A 16,435-nucleotide genomic window follows, 5' to 3' on the forward strand; every position below is an offset into this window, starting at 1 on the left:
ATGAATTTCACTCATCCTCCTGTGCTAATCGTAAGTGATCTGCTTATGATAGAAGCCAGCACCTTTACCGAATTCTCTTTCTCAGGTAGGGGCCGGGCCAGTGGGCCTGGTAGCAGCGTTGACGCTCCTCCAGAACGGTGTCCCAGTTCGCATCATCGATAAAGACACTAACCCTCGCATCGGACAGCGTGGTGCTACATACTGGGTTCGTCATATTATATATATCTTCTTTTCATATCGCCCTGTGGTCTCATTGACCGCACGGTCAGCCACGGTCACTCGAACTCTTCAACTTCCTGAATGTCCCAGAGATCAACGATCTGGGGGAATCGGTCGTTCCCGTTCAGTGGTACAAGTACGGGTCGTTAACGCCTCTGATAAATCCCCCGGCGCTCCCGACTATGGAACCTAACCCTGCGGTACCATTTGTGCGCAACACTGTCGTCTGCTCAGTGCTCAGGTCTTCATGTTCATTGTTGGGTTTTTTTTAGCATATCCTCAGGATGATGGGTCAACAACGCCTAGATGTAATTCTGAAAGGCCACCTTGAGAAGTTCTCTTGCTCTGTCGAGATGGGCACAGAACTGTGCTCATTTGAGCAGTCCGACGAGGGCATTACAACTGTTCTCGCGAAGAACGGCATATTAGAGAGGTTCAATGCAAAGTGGATGATCGGTGCTGATGGCGCTAAAGGCAAGATACGGTCAAATACAACAGGATGAGACTGAATTTGGCTCTCAGGTGTCGTTCGCAAGCAACTTGGGCTCACGTTTTTGGGTGAGACTAGACCCGATGACCAACTTCTGACCGGAGATATCCGTTTCAAGAGCGATGGTATTGATAGAATGGTGTGTCCATGCTGTACATTTTTGACAGAAAACTGTTCTGATCCAGTCTCGAAGCATGTTCACCAGTTTGGAAACTTTAGTGAACGAGGGTATGTTTCTGCTCTTGAGGCTTAGAGATGTGTATTGACGGTGCATTGACGAGCTACAGCGTGGTATTACAGCCATCGAACGAAGTTGGAGAGAACGGCTGGCAATTTTTTATCTTCGGCCCTGAACTAGACAAGACGAAGATCGCTCAGAGCGAGGATCTTGTCTTCGAGACCATCACGTCGTTAATACCAGCGGAAATCACGTTCGACAGGGTGGTTTGGATGAGCGCATTTCAGTGTGTTTCGTATTCCTGTAGGTGTCGACGCACGTTCATGAGTTTTCTTTAGAGCCAATATTCGGATGGTGAATAAGTTTAGCGAGGGTCGGGTCTTTGTTGCGGGCGGTATGTGGTTCGATTTTAAATGTGTGTAGCTGTGTTGACAGAAGTGGTGGTAGATGCTGCTCAGTATGTCTCTTTTTGAATGTCTTCCGAGGCTTTTCATAAGCTGTTTCTAACACATATTCAAGTGTCCATAGTCCAATGGGTGGCCAGGTATGGTGGTTTGATCGGTGCAAACAATCACTCATTTGTCTATGAACAGGGACTCAATTCAGGTGTGCAAGATGCTGTGAGTCAGGTAGATCCAACATATACGACACAGCTAACCGTGCTCTACACCAGTTCAATTTAGGATGGAAACTTGCGCTCGTCGAAAAAGGACTCGCCGATAAGTCTCTTCTCGAGACATACACCGCCGAGCGTTTGCCTGTCATTTCTGAGTTGCTCGAGATAACCACCTCGATTCTCAACAAGGCAATCGTAGGAGATTTGTCGCTCTTACAAAGCCCGAAGCTTTTCATGCTCGGGATCAATTACCGATTCAGCAACATCGTCCTGGATGAGTTTGTGCCTCCAGTCGAGGGCAGGCCTATCAACGCCTACGGGGAGCATGACGAGGGGCATCTGGAGGCTGGAGACAGGGCGCCTGATGCGCCCAATATCCTCCAGGTGGGGCGCGGAGAGTCCGATGTGAAGACGCTTTTTGGTCTGTACAGACCCTGGTACCATACGGTGCTTGTGTTCGCGCCCAGTCTCGCTGATGCTGCGCCGATCTTGGGAGCACTGGAGGCATGGGACAAAAGCGTCGTGCGATCGGCAGTCGTTCTGCCCTCATTTACATCAGTGACGGATGTCTCAACTCTTGCGGATCTCGTTCTTGTTGACCAGGATGGCTATGCTTATTCGGCTTACCTCATGGAAGCTGGCAAGACAAAGGTGTTTGTGATACGGCCAGACGGAGTGGTTGGGGCGATCGTTCACGGTGCAGAGGGCGTGAAGAAGTATTTCTCGAAAATATTTTTGGACGCGTAGTTATTACCTGAATATCCCCTCTTTAAAAATATTTACTCGCGGTTTCTTTACACGTACAACTCATCCAGGCCTGGTGTATCACGTTTGTAACTGGATGACAATATAGAATTACACCAATTTGTTCGAAAACAGTTCGCTGCTCGAGCGGGACTCACGCATTACACAGCCTTGTTCACTGCCGAGGCTGCCTTCATACAGCTCATTATCATGCCCTCCTTCGAACCATCGAATAGTACCTACAACTGCTTGCTGTATTGCACTTACTCATGCAATGCTCTCACCACTGGATCCTTGTCACCCTTCTGGCATGCAAGCACCCTTGGAACACTCGAGACAATATTGTAGGCCGCCTGCGTAACTGTACCTTCGCAATCGCCCTTCATTGATGAGTCCCGCGTCGGCTCTTGAGCTTCGCTCTAACGTCGTGAATCTCTAGAGGTAATGGGTAGCGTCTCACCCTATTCAAGCCTGTTGTCGACAGATAAGAGCGCCTGGCCTTGACCGGCACCAAATTGACTTTGCCCGATTGCCACAAAAGATGGAGTGACATTCGGGCGATGAAAATCTGTGGCGTTGGTCTCATCGTTCCACACCTACGCCAAATGGACATGAGGAGGGCAATTAGTGAACGAGAAACACCGAAAACTAGTTGGGCCGGGGGTTGGCCGATAAAATGAGATGAGCGACAACGCTGTAAGTAAGGCTATGACAATTTTGAAAATGATTATCACATAGGTGTTTGGATAAAACGCACCTGGGAAGGCGCAACTCCGTCGCATCATTAGTAGCTGATTTGAGACGCGAGAAAAAATGGTTGGAACTTAGCTGTATCTGATGCACATCAGATCTTGGGAGTCGACGAAATGAAGATGTGATATTGATGTAACCTTACGCATGCGTTCGAGTTAGCTACATGGTGATGCTAGAGAAACTGCTTGACACAAGAAACAACAATATGCAGCCATCTATGATAGATAACTTTCAGCCAGATTTGAGCGCCAGGACTAGTAGCAACGGCAGTATGGATGCGAGGGGGGGATGTGGAGACAGAGTCAGGCAACTAGTTTTCCAGACAATCCACCTGCAATTATGGATCATGAGATCGAGCATGGGTGGAAAGGATAAATCTACAACCAATGAGGAGATGTAGATGAATACGAGATAGATCGCTCACTGAAAGGTATCGTCACCGTGATCGAAAGGATCGACATTTCAAGCTTTCCGACGACTTCTCCACGAGATAGTGTTCGATCAAGTTCGAAGGATGCCCGGATCTCTAGTGACGATTCAGGTGACGTATATAATTATCTACAAACCGAGAATCAGGACTCAGATCATGTCCGTGAGCCTGTCAGTGTCCTGACGCGCCACAGATCTCTTGGATGATAGTACGAGGATAGCTGATTTCCAGTATATGCGCTCGGAAGGGACTCTAATATTCTTTCCGCTGATGACTGTATATAGAGCGAAAAGGTCATGAAACAGATATCAAGGTGATATGGATTGACCTGCCTTCGACCAACTTGAAGCTGGGGCATGTGAAGCGATGAAGCAAAAAATAAGGACCACAGAGAATAAACGATGATCTGAGTGGTAGCAAGGTAGGGGTGTTATTGTAGATTTGATGTCAGCCTAGGCACGGCTATGACTTGAACTCTGCAGGGGTATGATTTTTAGGGTTGACCTCGTCATCGTTGTCCCATCAGACCTTGGGAAGCACGGACATCAAGATCCAAGATGCACCACCACAACAGACGTGATTTTCCGACCTTATCATACTCTACAGGTTGAAGCGAGTCGTAAGTGGCGGTATCGCGAGATTTTTGACCTCTGGTAAATGTGGCAAACGATGAATGGACACTAGATCTAGAAGCGACTTTGGCAATTGAAGGTGTATTCTCTTGCATATACACCTTCAGGAGACAAAATAACCTTAGAACTATACTATTTGCATCCTGGATACGAACTTGTTGTCGGCACCTGGGTCAGTATGTGACGCGAATCGGTGGGTTGTGGTCAGAGTCCGAATTAGACAGCAGTGCCACCAGTGAGCGCTAATTTGAAATTTACTTTCCGACCAACCTCGGACCGACAAATCTGCACTCCGACCAAGTACCGAATATCTGCACCAGCGAGTGGCATATGCATTGTGTCCTGGAGGTATCGCAGAGCTACTGGACTCTCACATTGCACATTTGACTGTGGTTCTTCCAATGCATTGCTTACAGAACCATCACAGGTCGATCCTCTTCTACAATCGAGAGTGACCATTGAGGAGGGGCGAGATGATTCGCACGGCGACATTTTTCCAGGTAGGCCTCTTTATTGATATAAGAAGTTGAATGTCTATCTTCCTAGGTCTGGCTAGGGGAGACTAGGCAGGGCCTCGTGTTTTGTCATGCAGTATCAACGATAAGTTTTCTTTTCAGCCACCTTATCCTTCGGTAGTACCACCTTTTCCCTGGCGTCCCCACCCGTCCTCGAATCACTGCTTTTAGAGCATTATTATGTCCGCTCAAAAACTCCCGAAAGCAAACAAGTCTGCTCTATTGCTAGAGTTGCTCAACTTGCTTCCGCAGAGCAGTTGTACTCGACATCGCCGTGACAAGGACACAATAACCTGCAGAAGATGACATGACTACGGATATAGAAGTAACTTTTGTCTTGCGTTCTGGTGTATGCCACCACGTCACTCCCGTTGCGGGTGATGTGGCGCCTGATGCACTGAAACTGATCTAGATGTAACACAAAGAAACTGGTGTGAAGACGCTTTTGGGTTTGTACAGACCCTGGTGCGTGTGTTCGCTTCAAGCCTTGCAGATTCTACCCGACCTGGGGACACTGGAGGCATGGGATAAAAGTGTTGCGCGATTAGCTGTCGTTCTGCCATAGCCGACGTCAGTGACACCGAACGCATTCCTTGCTGAACTTGTTCTTGTTGATCAGGAGGGCTATGCTTACTCGGCTTATCTTGTTGAAGCTGACCAGACGAAGGTGTTTGCGATACCGCCAGGGCCCGGACAGGGTTGGGGCGATTGTTCATAGTGAAGAAGGCGTGAAGAAATGATTATCGACAATATTTTTTGGATGTGCAGTGGTTCGTTCTTTACTTACGACTTTTCAAAATCACAGCCTACCCAAAGCTCAACTGAAATTATGCAAATTTAGCGTACACAAATCACCGTTCGCTTCGGAAAACCTACCTCTGTTTGGGCAAGACCATCCCTACTGGCACAACGAGACGAATGATCGAGATGCTAACTCATGCGGCAACTATCTCGAGTAACTCGATCTGATATCCACACCATCACGTCTTTTTTATTATCCTTCACAATATTATGTATTTCAAGTTATGCTCACGATTCGGTTAGATCGAGCGTTGAAACTTGTAAACATCTAGCACTTACTTGGCTACACTCGGCGCGACAAGCTCGGACCCGTGCTCATCAAGCAGTCAAGCTTCTGAAAGCTTTGAAGGTTGATTGTAGGTCGGTCGCGTAATCCCTTGACATGTTTCAGCCTCAGTATCTCGTACTTAGGTGCGGTACTGCCGAGACCGGCAGAACTGTGCGCACCTGGGCTTGGATATGATTGGATCAAGATTCAAGATCACTGGCAGAGTAGAATCCCGATGAGCACCCAAAGAATCGACCACTGGGAGCTTTTGAGCTCTGTCGCAGTGTTCTTCCTGTACTTGTCATGGCAATTTTCATCCAGCAAGACTTTTTGCAAGCCTAAAATGCCTCTCCGTACCAGTGGTGCCGGCAGCTGTACATACTCGCTTCAAGTACGACTCCACGAGACTGGTCAGACTACGCACAAATTAGCATTGAGAAGAAATCTGCTTGGATGGACATGGGTGTAAACAAACCAATTACCGAGGCGCGTATCGCTCAATCACAGTGTCCAGGCTGGAGCATTTGAGCCCTACGACGGTGGTTTCTGGTCCCGCCCGAGTCAGATACTCCTCGGACATCGGATGGCGAGGGTGATAGATCACACAGTCGAAACGCGCCCGCGTTTCACGCCAAGGTCATATTTATCATTCACGTAATGAATTTATTCTTTACGGCTACATGCTCCAGACCACGGACTAGCCATCGGTTACAATTTTGATCTGAAAAAAAACATCGACAAAGACGGCGGAGCAGCCGGGTTGGAGCATGTGTTCATCATATAAAAAGTGGACTGCAATGCGTTTGATTCTTCAGAATCCATCTCTTCTTCAACCAGCTCTCCAGCATCAAGCATCTTCACACTCTTTCACCGTTTCTTAACCTTTCTAGTCAACACAATGATGGCTCGTTTCTTCGCTGTTGCTTTCCTTGCGGCCCTCGCTGTCGCCACTCCCCTCACTCTCCGTGATGGTCAGTGCAACACCGGTGACATCCAGTGCTGCCAGAGTTCTACCACTGTGCGTAACGAATCACTACTTGTTTTTCACTGATTCTCATGATTTGTTTAGACTTCCAATTACAACAAGGCGGCAAAGTCTCTTGGCCTTGCGGCGATAGCCGCTGATGTTGTCGGTACCATTGGCCTTAGTTGCAGCCCTATTACTGCCATTGGCACCGGCAGTGGCGCCACGTGCAACCAGCAACCCATGTGCTGCAGCAACAACAAAATGGTGAGCTGCAAGCAATGTTCTCTGTTCCACCCGTATCTGATGGGGCAATTTTAGAACGGCCTTGTTAACATTGGCTGCACTCCCATCAACCTCAACCTTTAAATCCTTTAAATTTCATTGGACTTTGGACCTTGCCTGCGTCATTACATGGTACATAGTTTCCCTTATAAGCTTTATAGCTAGTAATACCCGCATTATCTGGTTCTTATCCAACTTGATTTGACTCACACTACCAGTAGGGCCCGGATGTGCTGTAAGATCTTTGATGAGACAACACTAATAATTCGATCTTGAGTAATATTTGTGGTCTCGCAAACGAGTACCTGCGTTCTTGAGTCACGGGGCCTAGTATGCCGCCCTGGTTCAGGCCTCAGGGTCGACATGTGCATTGTGTATTTTTCTCATTGCATTTGGAGAGTGACGACGACGGTGGCATGTTTGTAATATGTATTTAGTGACTTCACCAAGCAAAACAATAATCCTCCCCGATTCAAATCCGTGGGACACCTATGCGAGGTGGGTACTGGATAATTTTCTCTCGATTAATATTTTGCACAGCCGTCGTGAACTGGCGCGTGGGCCGGCCCGTGGTTCATCCCCTCTGGCTTGTCAATTGCAAGTTATACCATTCGTCTCTTGTTTTCCCTACGATTTTAAAACTCGCCGATACTCAGGACCCGGGTCGCTTGTCATGTAAGGCAGCATAATATGTGCAGGTTGTACTTGAAGCAGTCCGTACGAACGTGCTACGAATATTAATGTCACCAAGAGGCAAACCGTTAGCGTCACAGCCTGCTACCTGTGGTGGGAATACCTCAGATGGTGATCATGCACTTCTTGAATAAGGTGAGTATTCTTTTCCGGTAGAGGTGGTGCTTCCTAGGTATGTGGATGCTTCACTACTATGAGTACATTTTTTACGGCCATGGTTACTTTGTCAACCAGGATGTCGATGTTTCTCAGTAACCTTGCCAATGCCCTGATATTCAAATTTTACAATCACCAGCAGGAAAACTGGTTCCATTATGATGGAGGAAGGAGTTAGAGACCTGTGTTTCTTGATAAACTTACCAGTGGCCTTCGAGACCGATTCAAAATGCGGGTATCCAATCTGATCTGGATGAGGCAAAATGTTTACGCTGTATTTCAAACTCGCTGACATATCCATATCTTACGCAGCCTCTCGCAATAATCTTAGTGCTGTCAAATCACGGTCCACCTCTGCCAAACCACACTAGATCAACACATTGACGCTCTATTGCCATCCTCGCGCCATTTCGATGTGGTCACAGAGGCCATATCGTCCATTGCAATGGATGCCTTCTTGTGTGGTGTTATTAATGGTTCTTTCACGACTGCTGTGGAACTGGTAGAGCAAGGCTGTACAGTATTCTGGTCCCATTTGGCACTGGCATCATATTGCCATGCATCTGCATACTACCCGCCGCCTTGGTTATCTTGAGTGCCCAAGATCCTATCCACATTCCACTTGATACCGCGCAGATCGAAGTCTCCGGGTTTCAGTCCCTCGCCGAAGAGCAATTCAAATCGATCGCACAGGTACTGATGTGGGGAAACCAATGTCCATCTTTTACAGTGTGCTGGCCCGAATCAGCTCGTAACAGCCAGTCGCACGGGCGCTGATGTAGAGGAACCTGGAATCATCTTGCACAGCGTGCACAGTCACCGACGTGCGGGCATCAAGAGCTATTATTTGAGGAGTCTCTAACAAGACTAAACCCGATCTGCATCGTGGATATAAATTTGTGAAAGGACCCCCATTCTCTCCACTATATCCACATCGCTGTTGTGGGATGGTTGCCAAGATTTTTGCCTTCCTTTCGGTATTTGCAGTCTATGTGATGGCTGCACCGCTCTATGTTGTAGGAGGTAGGTGTGGGCGACTAGCGTTTAATTGAATCTATGCTGAATAAATAATTTAGGAGGAACTTATGCCACTGTTGCAGCTTCGAAAGGAGGCATTGAGCCCTATATTCTTGGCAAGAGGCATGTAATGGATCGCTGTAAGAATTTCAGCCAATTTAGCGTCACCGCACATTGTCTAAACTTCTCTGTAGCACCGTCAAACGATCGCGAGATCTTTTCATGACTTGGCACCATAGTTAGGCTGAAGGAGTTGTGGCGACTGGTGACCCATTCAAATCCGCTACAACTTGCAAATCGCAACAGATGTTCGCGAGATATCTTATACAACACGTTTAATTTATGTTACAAGAGACATTTAAATCGGGCGTACCTGGACTTTCGCGAAATACATCGGCAGCAAGTTGGCGGTCTCGCCAATTGACAGCGACATTATCATATAGCTCGCACCAGTCTCTGCAGACGTATGTGGCACCAACGCGGTGTTGTTCGAAGTCTCGTGTGGTAGAATGTTCTCCCTCCAGTGTGAGATCTGCTTGGCAAAGTCTTAAATAATTAAGACAGTGATGTGAATACTTCAAAATATCATGGCGGCACCACAATCTTGGAAATCAGAAATCTTACCGATACTCTCCTGTAGTTGCTAGTTGAGAGGAACGGTGACTGTTTTCCTCCGCCTATGTTTTCTCCACCGCAAGCTTACCAAGTTGGCAAGGTGAATCTTAGTAGCCTTGTTGCACTACATCTTAGTATTTAGTAGTCATAGACAGACTTTAGTCGAATGAAGGAAAGTAGTAGTCGTACCTCTCTACATACTCAGAGTCAGAAGAACACGGTGCAGACTCGAAGTTCGTGACATGTGAACATTGTGACAGTTGGATGTGGCCGACTTCCGCGATGGATATTAATAGATACGGTTTCCCATTTTCCGATTGTTTCTTGCTGATCCTATATTGATGTTTCGGGGCCCGGGCAAATTCAATGGTAACTGGTAAGTATGTACTTCTCTACACTTTGATCAAGTTCTATTCAACCGTTTACTATTTATCCGTAGGAGAAGCGAGGGTATCGGCGCTTTAGCCACCTCAGGCTGATGAGTTAACTCATTCGTAGACGCCTACATACTGAGATACTAGTGCCGCCGCCGCAAGTGTTGCCACGCAGTGCCTTGATAAAGCTGCGATAACGCTAATGCCTATTTGATAGCTCTTACCATGCGCTCTCAGTCTCTCGTGGCAGCTCTGGGCATAGGGTCAGCAGCTCTAGCATTACACGTCCAATTTCCTGCCAACACTGCTGGAGAAACTTGCGTTCGACCATCGGATATCATCAACTTGAATACACCTTCATATAGCCTCAGTTCAAACACTGAGCAATGGAGGTTCGACGAAGGTCCTCCCGAGAACGCGACAGGGAACTTGATCTTCGACACTGTCCATTCATTCCTGCAACACTGGCCAAATACTCGGTATCGTAATGGTAAGTTTTAGCCACTTGCTCACGCTTGAAAAACAGCCCACCTTTGTTGTAGGACATAATATAGTACCAGGAGTGATTCCGATGGGTACTCTGCTGTATCACGGCGGGAACAGCGACGCAATCCCCAGTGGGCCCGAGTGGATCGCTACGGACCCGGAGCATTCTATCATTTTCGCTCGTGGAAGGGATGGAGGTGGCTGGCACCTTACGCTAGCAGCAACGCGACCTCTTAAAGTCTTGTACTTTGATGGAAGTAGTGCGGCTAAGATATCCGAAGGTACGATGGATACGCAGGATATTTTAGCCTGGGGAGAAGTGCAACCCGAGCGATTCTTTGATGAAAGACAACGAATAAGAGATCTCTGTACGTGGGGCAAGGAGTTTGGAATCGACGGTTTCGCGAGGTTAGTGGTGACTCATCTTGCCATGGTATTTAACTGATTCTCAGATTTCTAGGATGGAAATGGACTTGTGCGTAGCCTTTCGATTCTGAGTTGCGCTTCCGACTGACGAACATCTAGTGAAGTTATGATGTGTGATTTTACGGCTGGTGTTGAAGTAGTATCTTTCCTGCATGTCCGAGTCTTACCACAGGACGGAAACCCATACTTTCCTCACCTTCTTTCCCCCCCTGCGTTTGATTCTGATGCCGGTCAGTTATTTCTTCACATGTTCCAATACGACTGACGACATATGTCCTGAGTGTAGGGACGCGCCAATTTGAAGTCATGCACTCCGGCTCATGGCACAATCGCTACCCAGGAGATTCTCGCATTGTGCTCGACCTCACTGGTCTTATCTCACTGTATGATGCTGCACTTGCGCCTTCTCTCATCTCGGTTCGCGCGGGTATTGAACGGTGGGACCACCGCGTGTTCGGAATATCATCAGACGACATATCGCAGGTCATGAGAAAGCTCACCGAAGCTGTCAGTCGACCAGAGCCTGTGGGCAGCGGCATTGACTGGAAGACCCTTATCCACGTCATCGTCGATCGATATGCGGATCGACTCGAGTTGATGCAGCACCTCCTCAATTTCACGTCATCAGACTCGCAAGAACTCTTTCAGCGAGTGAAGCTCGCACAAACACAGCTCAGTGTCATGCTTACGCCGTATCTATTAGATTCCACCATTGTCCCCAGCGCAGGCACTCCAGGCGTAGATGCATCGCAGTGGGCGTCCCCAATCTTCAGGCTATGCGCCACAACACATACTTCGAAGATGATAGATCATACTTCTTCAATGACGCCTTCGGAACGCCTACTGCTGAAAGCCGTCGAGGAGACAACGAGAGAGATCTGCCGTGTCACTACGAAAATGTGGGCTCATGGTGTCATGAGCGGGCTCGACAGTCTTTTCCCCGTTAATGCGGAACCTGATACAACTCAAATAATGAATTATTGGAGACACGACATCCAGAAGCTGATGTCTTGGTTAGACTGGAGTGTGTGGGTCAAATGCCGACCTGCCTGCGGCCCAGAGGTGGGATATAAAGGACTTCTTTCCGATCTAACCGGGCTGAGCATGATCTACTTCCAGGAAATGTGCTATCTCCCTACTTGGCCTGTCAATGCGCCCAGGCCAAGGCATCCACGTCCACCTCCGCGGGACCCATGGAACGCCACGGATGCACCAGAACCAGATCATCTTGCTGATCGAGTTGGACCCCCACCCGAAGGTCCGACGACGCCGACGGAGGAATGGAGGAAGCCTCAACCGAAGTGCATTAGGCGCGTCCAGCCATACACATTTTGATCATGATGGCCCTTCTCCTTGCATTCGTGAGTCATCTGGACGTGTATTGCTCTGGAGTGCAATGACTGGTATATATGTATGTCAAGTGATACTACGCATAATAGGGGATATATATTACAGCTCTACCGTGAGGAATGAACTGTAGGTAAAGCATGCTTGCACTGCAGGTTTCTTGCCACTTGATTTCAAAGGGTCTGCCGAATATGTCGGGCGTAACAAGGGAAAAGGGAACACAACAGACTCGATGCATACCTTATCTGGTTTTTTAACAAACGAAACCTCTCACTGCGTTCTGGGTGAAAGGAAGCCACGTGGCAAGATGGCTATAGATAAACTTTGCTGTCCTCAAAACCCGCTTTTCGACTTCTGTCCCAAGATGGCATCGAGGCACATCTCGATGCTTGGTGTTCATGCCAAGCTACCCCTAGCAAGCGCTCATCCATACAAGACGGTGAGGCATGGAAGACATTACGAGCCGCAGATGGGAGTTTGTTTTTGACCTACTCATTGCAACTTCAAGAAGGCACGTGCAAGGTTATTCGGTTGCTCAGAACCAAAACCATACCACGCTTCAAGTTTGCTTGTCAGATAGACAAACGTCTAGCGGCACGGAAACCGACGGCAGTACGTCTAAGCGGGCCGTCCACGAAGCATCATGACGGTTCTGGTGAGAGCTTTGACGAATCATTATCAGATGATGTGATGTCACCTTGATAGGTTACTTGCCGATACGCAGTCGAACGGCAACAGATGCCATCATTACATGCCCGTCTGATCGGCTTCGCCCCTATGTTATAACGACCCGATTTCCCTCTATGCTGATCCAAATCCTCTGGAATTCCAACCAACTAATCCTCCTGCCAGTGTGAGCGCTACATATGAATCCTGTTCATCCTCCCGTGCTAGTCGTAAGTAACCTGCCTGTGATACATGATTGGACCTCATCTGAATTTCATCATAGGTAGGCGCTGGGCCAGTGGGTCTGGTAGCAGCATTGACACTCCGCCAAAACGGTATCCCAGTTCGTATCATCGACAAAGACCCTAGCCCCCGCTTCGGACAGCGTGGTCCTGGAATATGGGTGAGTTATCATACATCTACTTGTCATATCCGAGTCACCCCGTGGTCTTATTGAACGCATGATCTAGCCACGCTCCCTCGAACTCTTCAACTTCCTGAACGTTCCAGAAGTTAATGATATGGGGAAACCAGCCCCTCCCATCCGTTCATACAAGCCCGGGACGTTTGAAATTCTGAAAGACTCTTTGATAGCCCCGCATATGGAACCTACCCCAGCCATACCATTCGTGCGCAGCACCGTGGTCTGGTCAAACATTCATGCTGATTGGTTTGTTTTTTTAGCATTGCTACAAAATGATAGGTCAACAGCTCCTAGATGTGGTTTTGAGAGGTCACCTAGAGAAGTTCTCTTGCTCTGTCGAGATGGGCACCGAACTGTGCTCGTTCGCGCAGTTTGATGAGGGCGTTATCGCGGTTGTAGTAAAGAACGGCATATCAGAGACTTTTGATACCAAATGGATCATCGGCGCTGATGGTGCTAAAGGTGAGACGCAGTTAAATGCACCGGATGAACGAGACTCATAAGGTGGTTCCGCAGGTGTCGTGCGCAAGCAACTTGGGCTCACGTTTTTGGGGGAGACTAGAGACGATAACTGCATTGTGACAGGGGATATCCGCCTAAAGGGCGCTGGTCTCGATAGAATGGTGCGTTCGTTTTCTACATTTTCGATTGGAAAGTTGTCTTGATCCTGTCTCGAAGCATTGGCACAACTTTGGAAACTTCAATGGACGAGGGTATGTCCAGTGTCTGCTTTGAGGCTTGTAGATGTGTATTGACGATGCCCAGCCTCTCATTGCGTCCAACAGACGAAATTGGCGAGGACGGCTGGCAGTTTTTCATCTTCGGCCGCGAACTAGACCTAACGAAGATCGCTGAGAACGAGGAGCTTGTCTTCGAGACCATCGTATCGTTATTACCAACAGAGATTATGTTCTACAAACTGGTTTGGATGACCTACTTCAGGTGCGTTCTGTATTTCTGTACATGTCGACGCGCGTTCATAGGTTTGCATTAGGGCCAATACCCGAATGGTAAATAAGTTTAGCGAGGGTCGAGTGTTTGTTGCGGGCGGTATGTGTGACATAATGTGTCCTAATTTAGACGTGTGTAGCTGTGCTGATGGAAGTTGTCGTAGATGCTGCTCAGTATGTCTATTTTTGAATGCCTTCTTCTTAAACTGCTGCTAACACTTTTTTTCCAAGTGTCCACAGTCCATCGGGTGGTCAGGTATGGCTAGTCCAATCGGTGCTAATAATTACTCATTTCTCTGTGAACAGGGACTCAATTCAGGTGTACAAGATTCTGTGAGTACGTAGATCCAATATGTACGACACAGCTGACCGCGCCCTCACCAGTTCAATCTAGGATGGAAACTTGCGCTCGTCGAAAAAGGACTCGCCGACAAGTCTCTTCTCGAGACATACAGCACCGAGCGTTTGCCTGTTGTCTTTGAGATGCTCGATGTGACCACCTTGATTTTCAACAAGGTAATCACGTCGGGAGACGTGTCGATCGGACGAAGCCCCATCCTTTTCATGCTCGGCATCAACTGCCGCTTCAGTAATATCGTCCTGGATGAATTTGTGCCTCCAGTCGAGGGGAAGCCTATCAACGCCTACGGGGTGCTTGACGAGGGACATCTGGAGGCAGGAGATAGGGCGCCTGATGCTCCCAATATGCTCCTTGTGGGGCGCGGAGAGTCTGACGTGAAGACACTTTTCGGTCTGTACAGGCCCTGGTACCACACAATACTTGTGTTCGCGCCGAGTCTCGCTGATGCTAGCCCGATCATGGAAGCACTGGAGGAATGGGACAAAAGTGTCGTGCGATTAGCAGTCGTTCTGCCTTCATCGGCTCCAGTGACGCCCGCCGCATCTCCTGCTGACCTCGTTCTTGTTGATCAGGAGGGTCATGCTTATTCGGCTTACCTCATGGAAGTTGGCCAGACAAAAGTGTTTGTGATACGGCCGGATGGAGTGGTTGGGGCGATTGTTCATGGTGCGGAGGGCGTGAAGAAGTATTTCTCGAATATATTTTTGGATGCGTAGTGATCGAATATTCATTCTTTACTTACGTTTATTTACAAGGACAACTCAGCCCTGTATATCTCAATCAACCTGGTGTATAACGTTTGTAACTAAAATAAAATATAGAGCCACACACCAGTGGAGGCCGCCTTCATACAGTCCATTATTAATTTATCATGCCCTCTTTCAATCCCCTTGAACACAGAAGTTTCGACGTCGTCGTCGGACACCTACAGCGTGCCAATGACGCTCTTGAACCCGAAAAACTGCAGCGCGGCTGCGAGGTGGACGTCTTCTCATCGCCGACAGCGGTATAGTATGACATGCTGATAAACATGAAATTGGCCCGGGGCTTGCACCATGACATCGAGAAGCGTGAGAAAATTATATCTCATGGCGGAATGTGAATATTTAAGAGCCAGTTCGTCTACCAGATGTTGACGAACATTTGGCAAAACAACCTGCGCAAATTGTCGGCTTGGGCCGACGGAGATTCGGAACTTGAATATGCTATCTAGCCGCATCGTAGGTACAATGTATGCCCTTGACAATGGATGCTCTACCAGCCGTCCCTGCTCCCATGGATCTTCGATTGGATGTCCCGCTATTCATGCCCCATCGTCCTGAAGTCCAGCAACGTCTCATACGATCCACGATCCTTTTGATCAGCATCTTGATTAGTGCTACCACTAGTATATTACATTCAATCTATCCAAAAGATCCTGAGCCATACCACACGTCTGCTCTATCGGGAGAAGAGTGGGTCATAGAACTATTAACTGGTCACCCCGCGCGAATACGATGCGAGCTTGGCGTGCATGCGCATGTCTTCGGGGAGCTCATATCGGAGATGCGTACCCTTGGGCACACGGACTCCAAGTTCGTCTCGCTAGAGGAACAGCTAGCAATTTTCCTCTACACGGTAGTCACGGGCTTGCCCATCAGACACACTGGTGAAAGATTTCAACGCTCCAACGAGACTATATCTCGGTGAGGGTGATATTTTTAATTGTGCGCTATATCTCATTGTACATAGTTATTTTCGTAGGATGCTCAATATATTTTCGTCCCCCCCCTTCTATTCAAAATACGTTCACTTGCCGGATGCATCTATCCCACGCAAAATTCGCCAGAACCCCAAGTTCTGGCCGTTTTTCAAGGATACTGTTGGGGCTATTGACGGAAGCCATATTCACGCATCGCCTCGTGCGTTTGAACGCGGGCCTTATCGTAATCGCAAGGGGTTTGTATCTCAAAACTGTCTTTTTGCTTGTGACTTCGAGATGAACTTTACATACGCACTTACTGGCTGGGAAGGGTCGGCCACGGA

The 16,435-nt window shown here is 48.2% G+C and overlaps 5 protein-coding genes across 5 annotated transcripts; all 5 read left to right on the forward strand.

The window, feature by feature from the left end:
* DEU56DRAFT_984684 (FAD binding domain-containing protein) lies at window positions 1-2,250 on the forward strand (the record flags this gene model as incomplete). The annotated part of the gene is made up of 12 exons (XM_041360004.1): window positions 1-30; window positions 86-205; window positions 270-428; window positions 492-675; window positions 742-848; window positions 903-937; window positions 997-1,173; window positions 1,226-1,281; window positions 1,335-1,344; window positions 1,407-1,431; window positions 1,481-1,507; window positions 1,561-2,250. The coding sequence occupies 12 exons, from the start codon at window positions 1-3 to the stop codon at window positions 2,248-2,250; spliced, it is 1,620 nt and encodes a 539-aa protein (XP_041202248.1).
* A 3,366-nt stretch (window positions 2,251-5,616) lies between these two features.
* Window positions 5,617-6,367, forward strand: DEU56DRAFT_837792 (uncharacterized protein). The gene has a single exon (XM_041354855.1). The coding sequence runs from the start codon at window positions 5,882-5,884 to the stop codon at window positions 6,113-6,115; it is 234 nt and encodes a 77-aa protein (XP_041202249.1). The 5' UTR covers window positions 5,617-5,881; the 3' UTR covers window positions 6,116-6,367.
* Window positions 6,368-6,382: 15 nt separating this feature from the next.
* Window positions 6,383-6,979, forward strand: DEU56DRAFT_984686 (fungal hydrophobin-domain-containing protein; the record flags this gene model as incomplete). The annotated part of the gene is made up of 3 exons (XM_041360005.1): window positions 6,383-6,664; window positions 6,716-6,877; window positions 6,932-6,979. The coding sequence occupies exons 1-3, from the start codon at window positions 6,545-6,547 to the stop codon at window positions 6,977-6,979; spliced, it is 330 nt and encodes a 109-aa protein (XP_041202250.1). The 5' UTR covers window positions 6,383-6,544.
* Window positions 6,980-9,975: 2,996 nt separating this feature from the next.
* On the forward strand, window positions 9,976-11,997 carry DEU56DRAFT_747568 (uncharacterized protein; the record flags this gene model as incomplete). The annotated part of the gene is made up of 6 exons (XM_041349288.1): window positions 9,976-10,240; window positions 10,293-10,644; window positions 10,697-10,711; window positions 10,762-10,892; window positions 10,949-11,724; window positions 11,782-11,997. 6 exons carry the CDS (start codon window positions 9,976-9,978, stop codon window positions 11,995-11,997), a joined length of 1,755 nt encoding a protein of 584 aa, XP_041202251.1.
* A 664-nt stretch (window positions 11,998-12,661) lies between these two features.
* Window positions 12,662-15,264, forward strand: DEU56DRAFT_140424 (FAD binding domain-containing protein). Its single transcript, XM_041344740.1, has 13 exons — window positions 12,662-12,664; window positions 12,715-12,905; window positions 12,959-13,078; window positions 13,146-13,304; window positions 13,360-13,561; window positions 13,616-13,722; window positions 13,778-13,812; window positions 13,865-14,041; window positions 14,094-14,149; window positions 14,214-14,223; window positions 14,281-14,305; window positions 14,356-14,382; window positions 14,434-15,264. Exons 2-13 carry the CDS (start codon window positions 12,876-12,878, stop codon window positions 15,124-15,126), a joined length of 1,641 nt encoding a protein of 546 aa, XP_041202252.1. The 5' UTR covers window positions 12,662-12,664; window positions 12,715-12,875; the 3' UTR covers window positions 15,127-15,264.
* Window positions 15,265-16,435: the final 1,171 nt, after the last annotated feature.

This window comes from Suillus clintonianus (assembly GCF_016758775.1).
Source record: "Suillus clintonianus strain FC179 chromosome Unknown DEU56scaffold_144, whole genome shotgun sequence".
Classification (NCBI taxonomy): Eukaryota; Fungi; Basidiomycota; class Agaricomycetes; order Boletales; family Suillaceae; genus Suillus; species Suillus clintonianus.

Bases quoted from the DNA above. Each gene is read 5' to 3' on its own strand.
- DEU56DRAFT_140424 (XM_041344740.1), top strand. From the start codon at position 12,876: ATGAATCCTGTTCATCCTCCCGTGCTAGTC. The intron at 13,079-13,145 runs GTGAGTTATCAT...CGCATGATCTAG, and splicing joins AGCGTGGTCCTGGAATATGG to CCACGCTCCCTCGAACTCTT. The intron at 13,305-13,359 runs GTGCGCAGCACC...TTGTTTTTTTAG, and splicing joins CTACCCCAGCCATACCATTC to CATTGCTACAAAATGATAGG.
- DEU56DRAFT_837792 (XM_041354855.1), top strand. From the start codon at position 5,882: ATGAGCACCCAAAGAATCGACCACTGGGAGCTTTTGAGCTCTGTCGCA.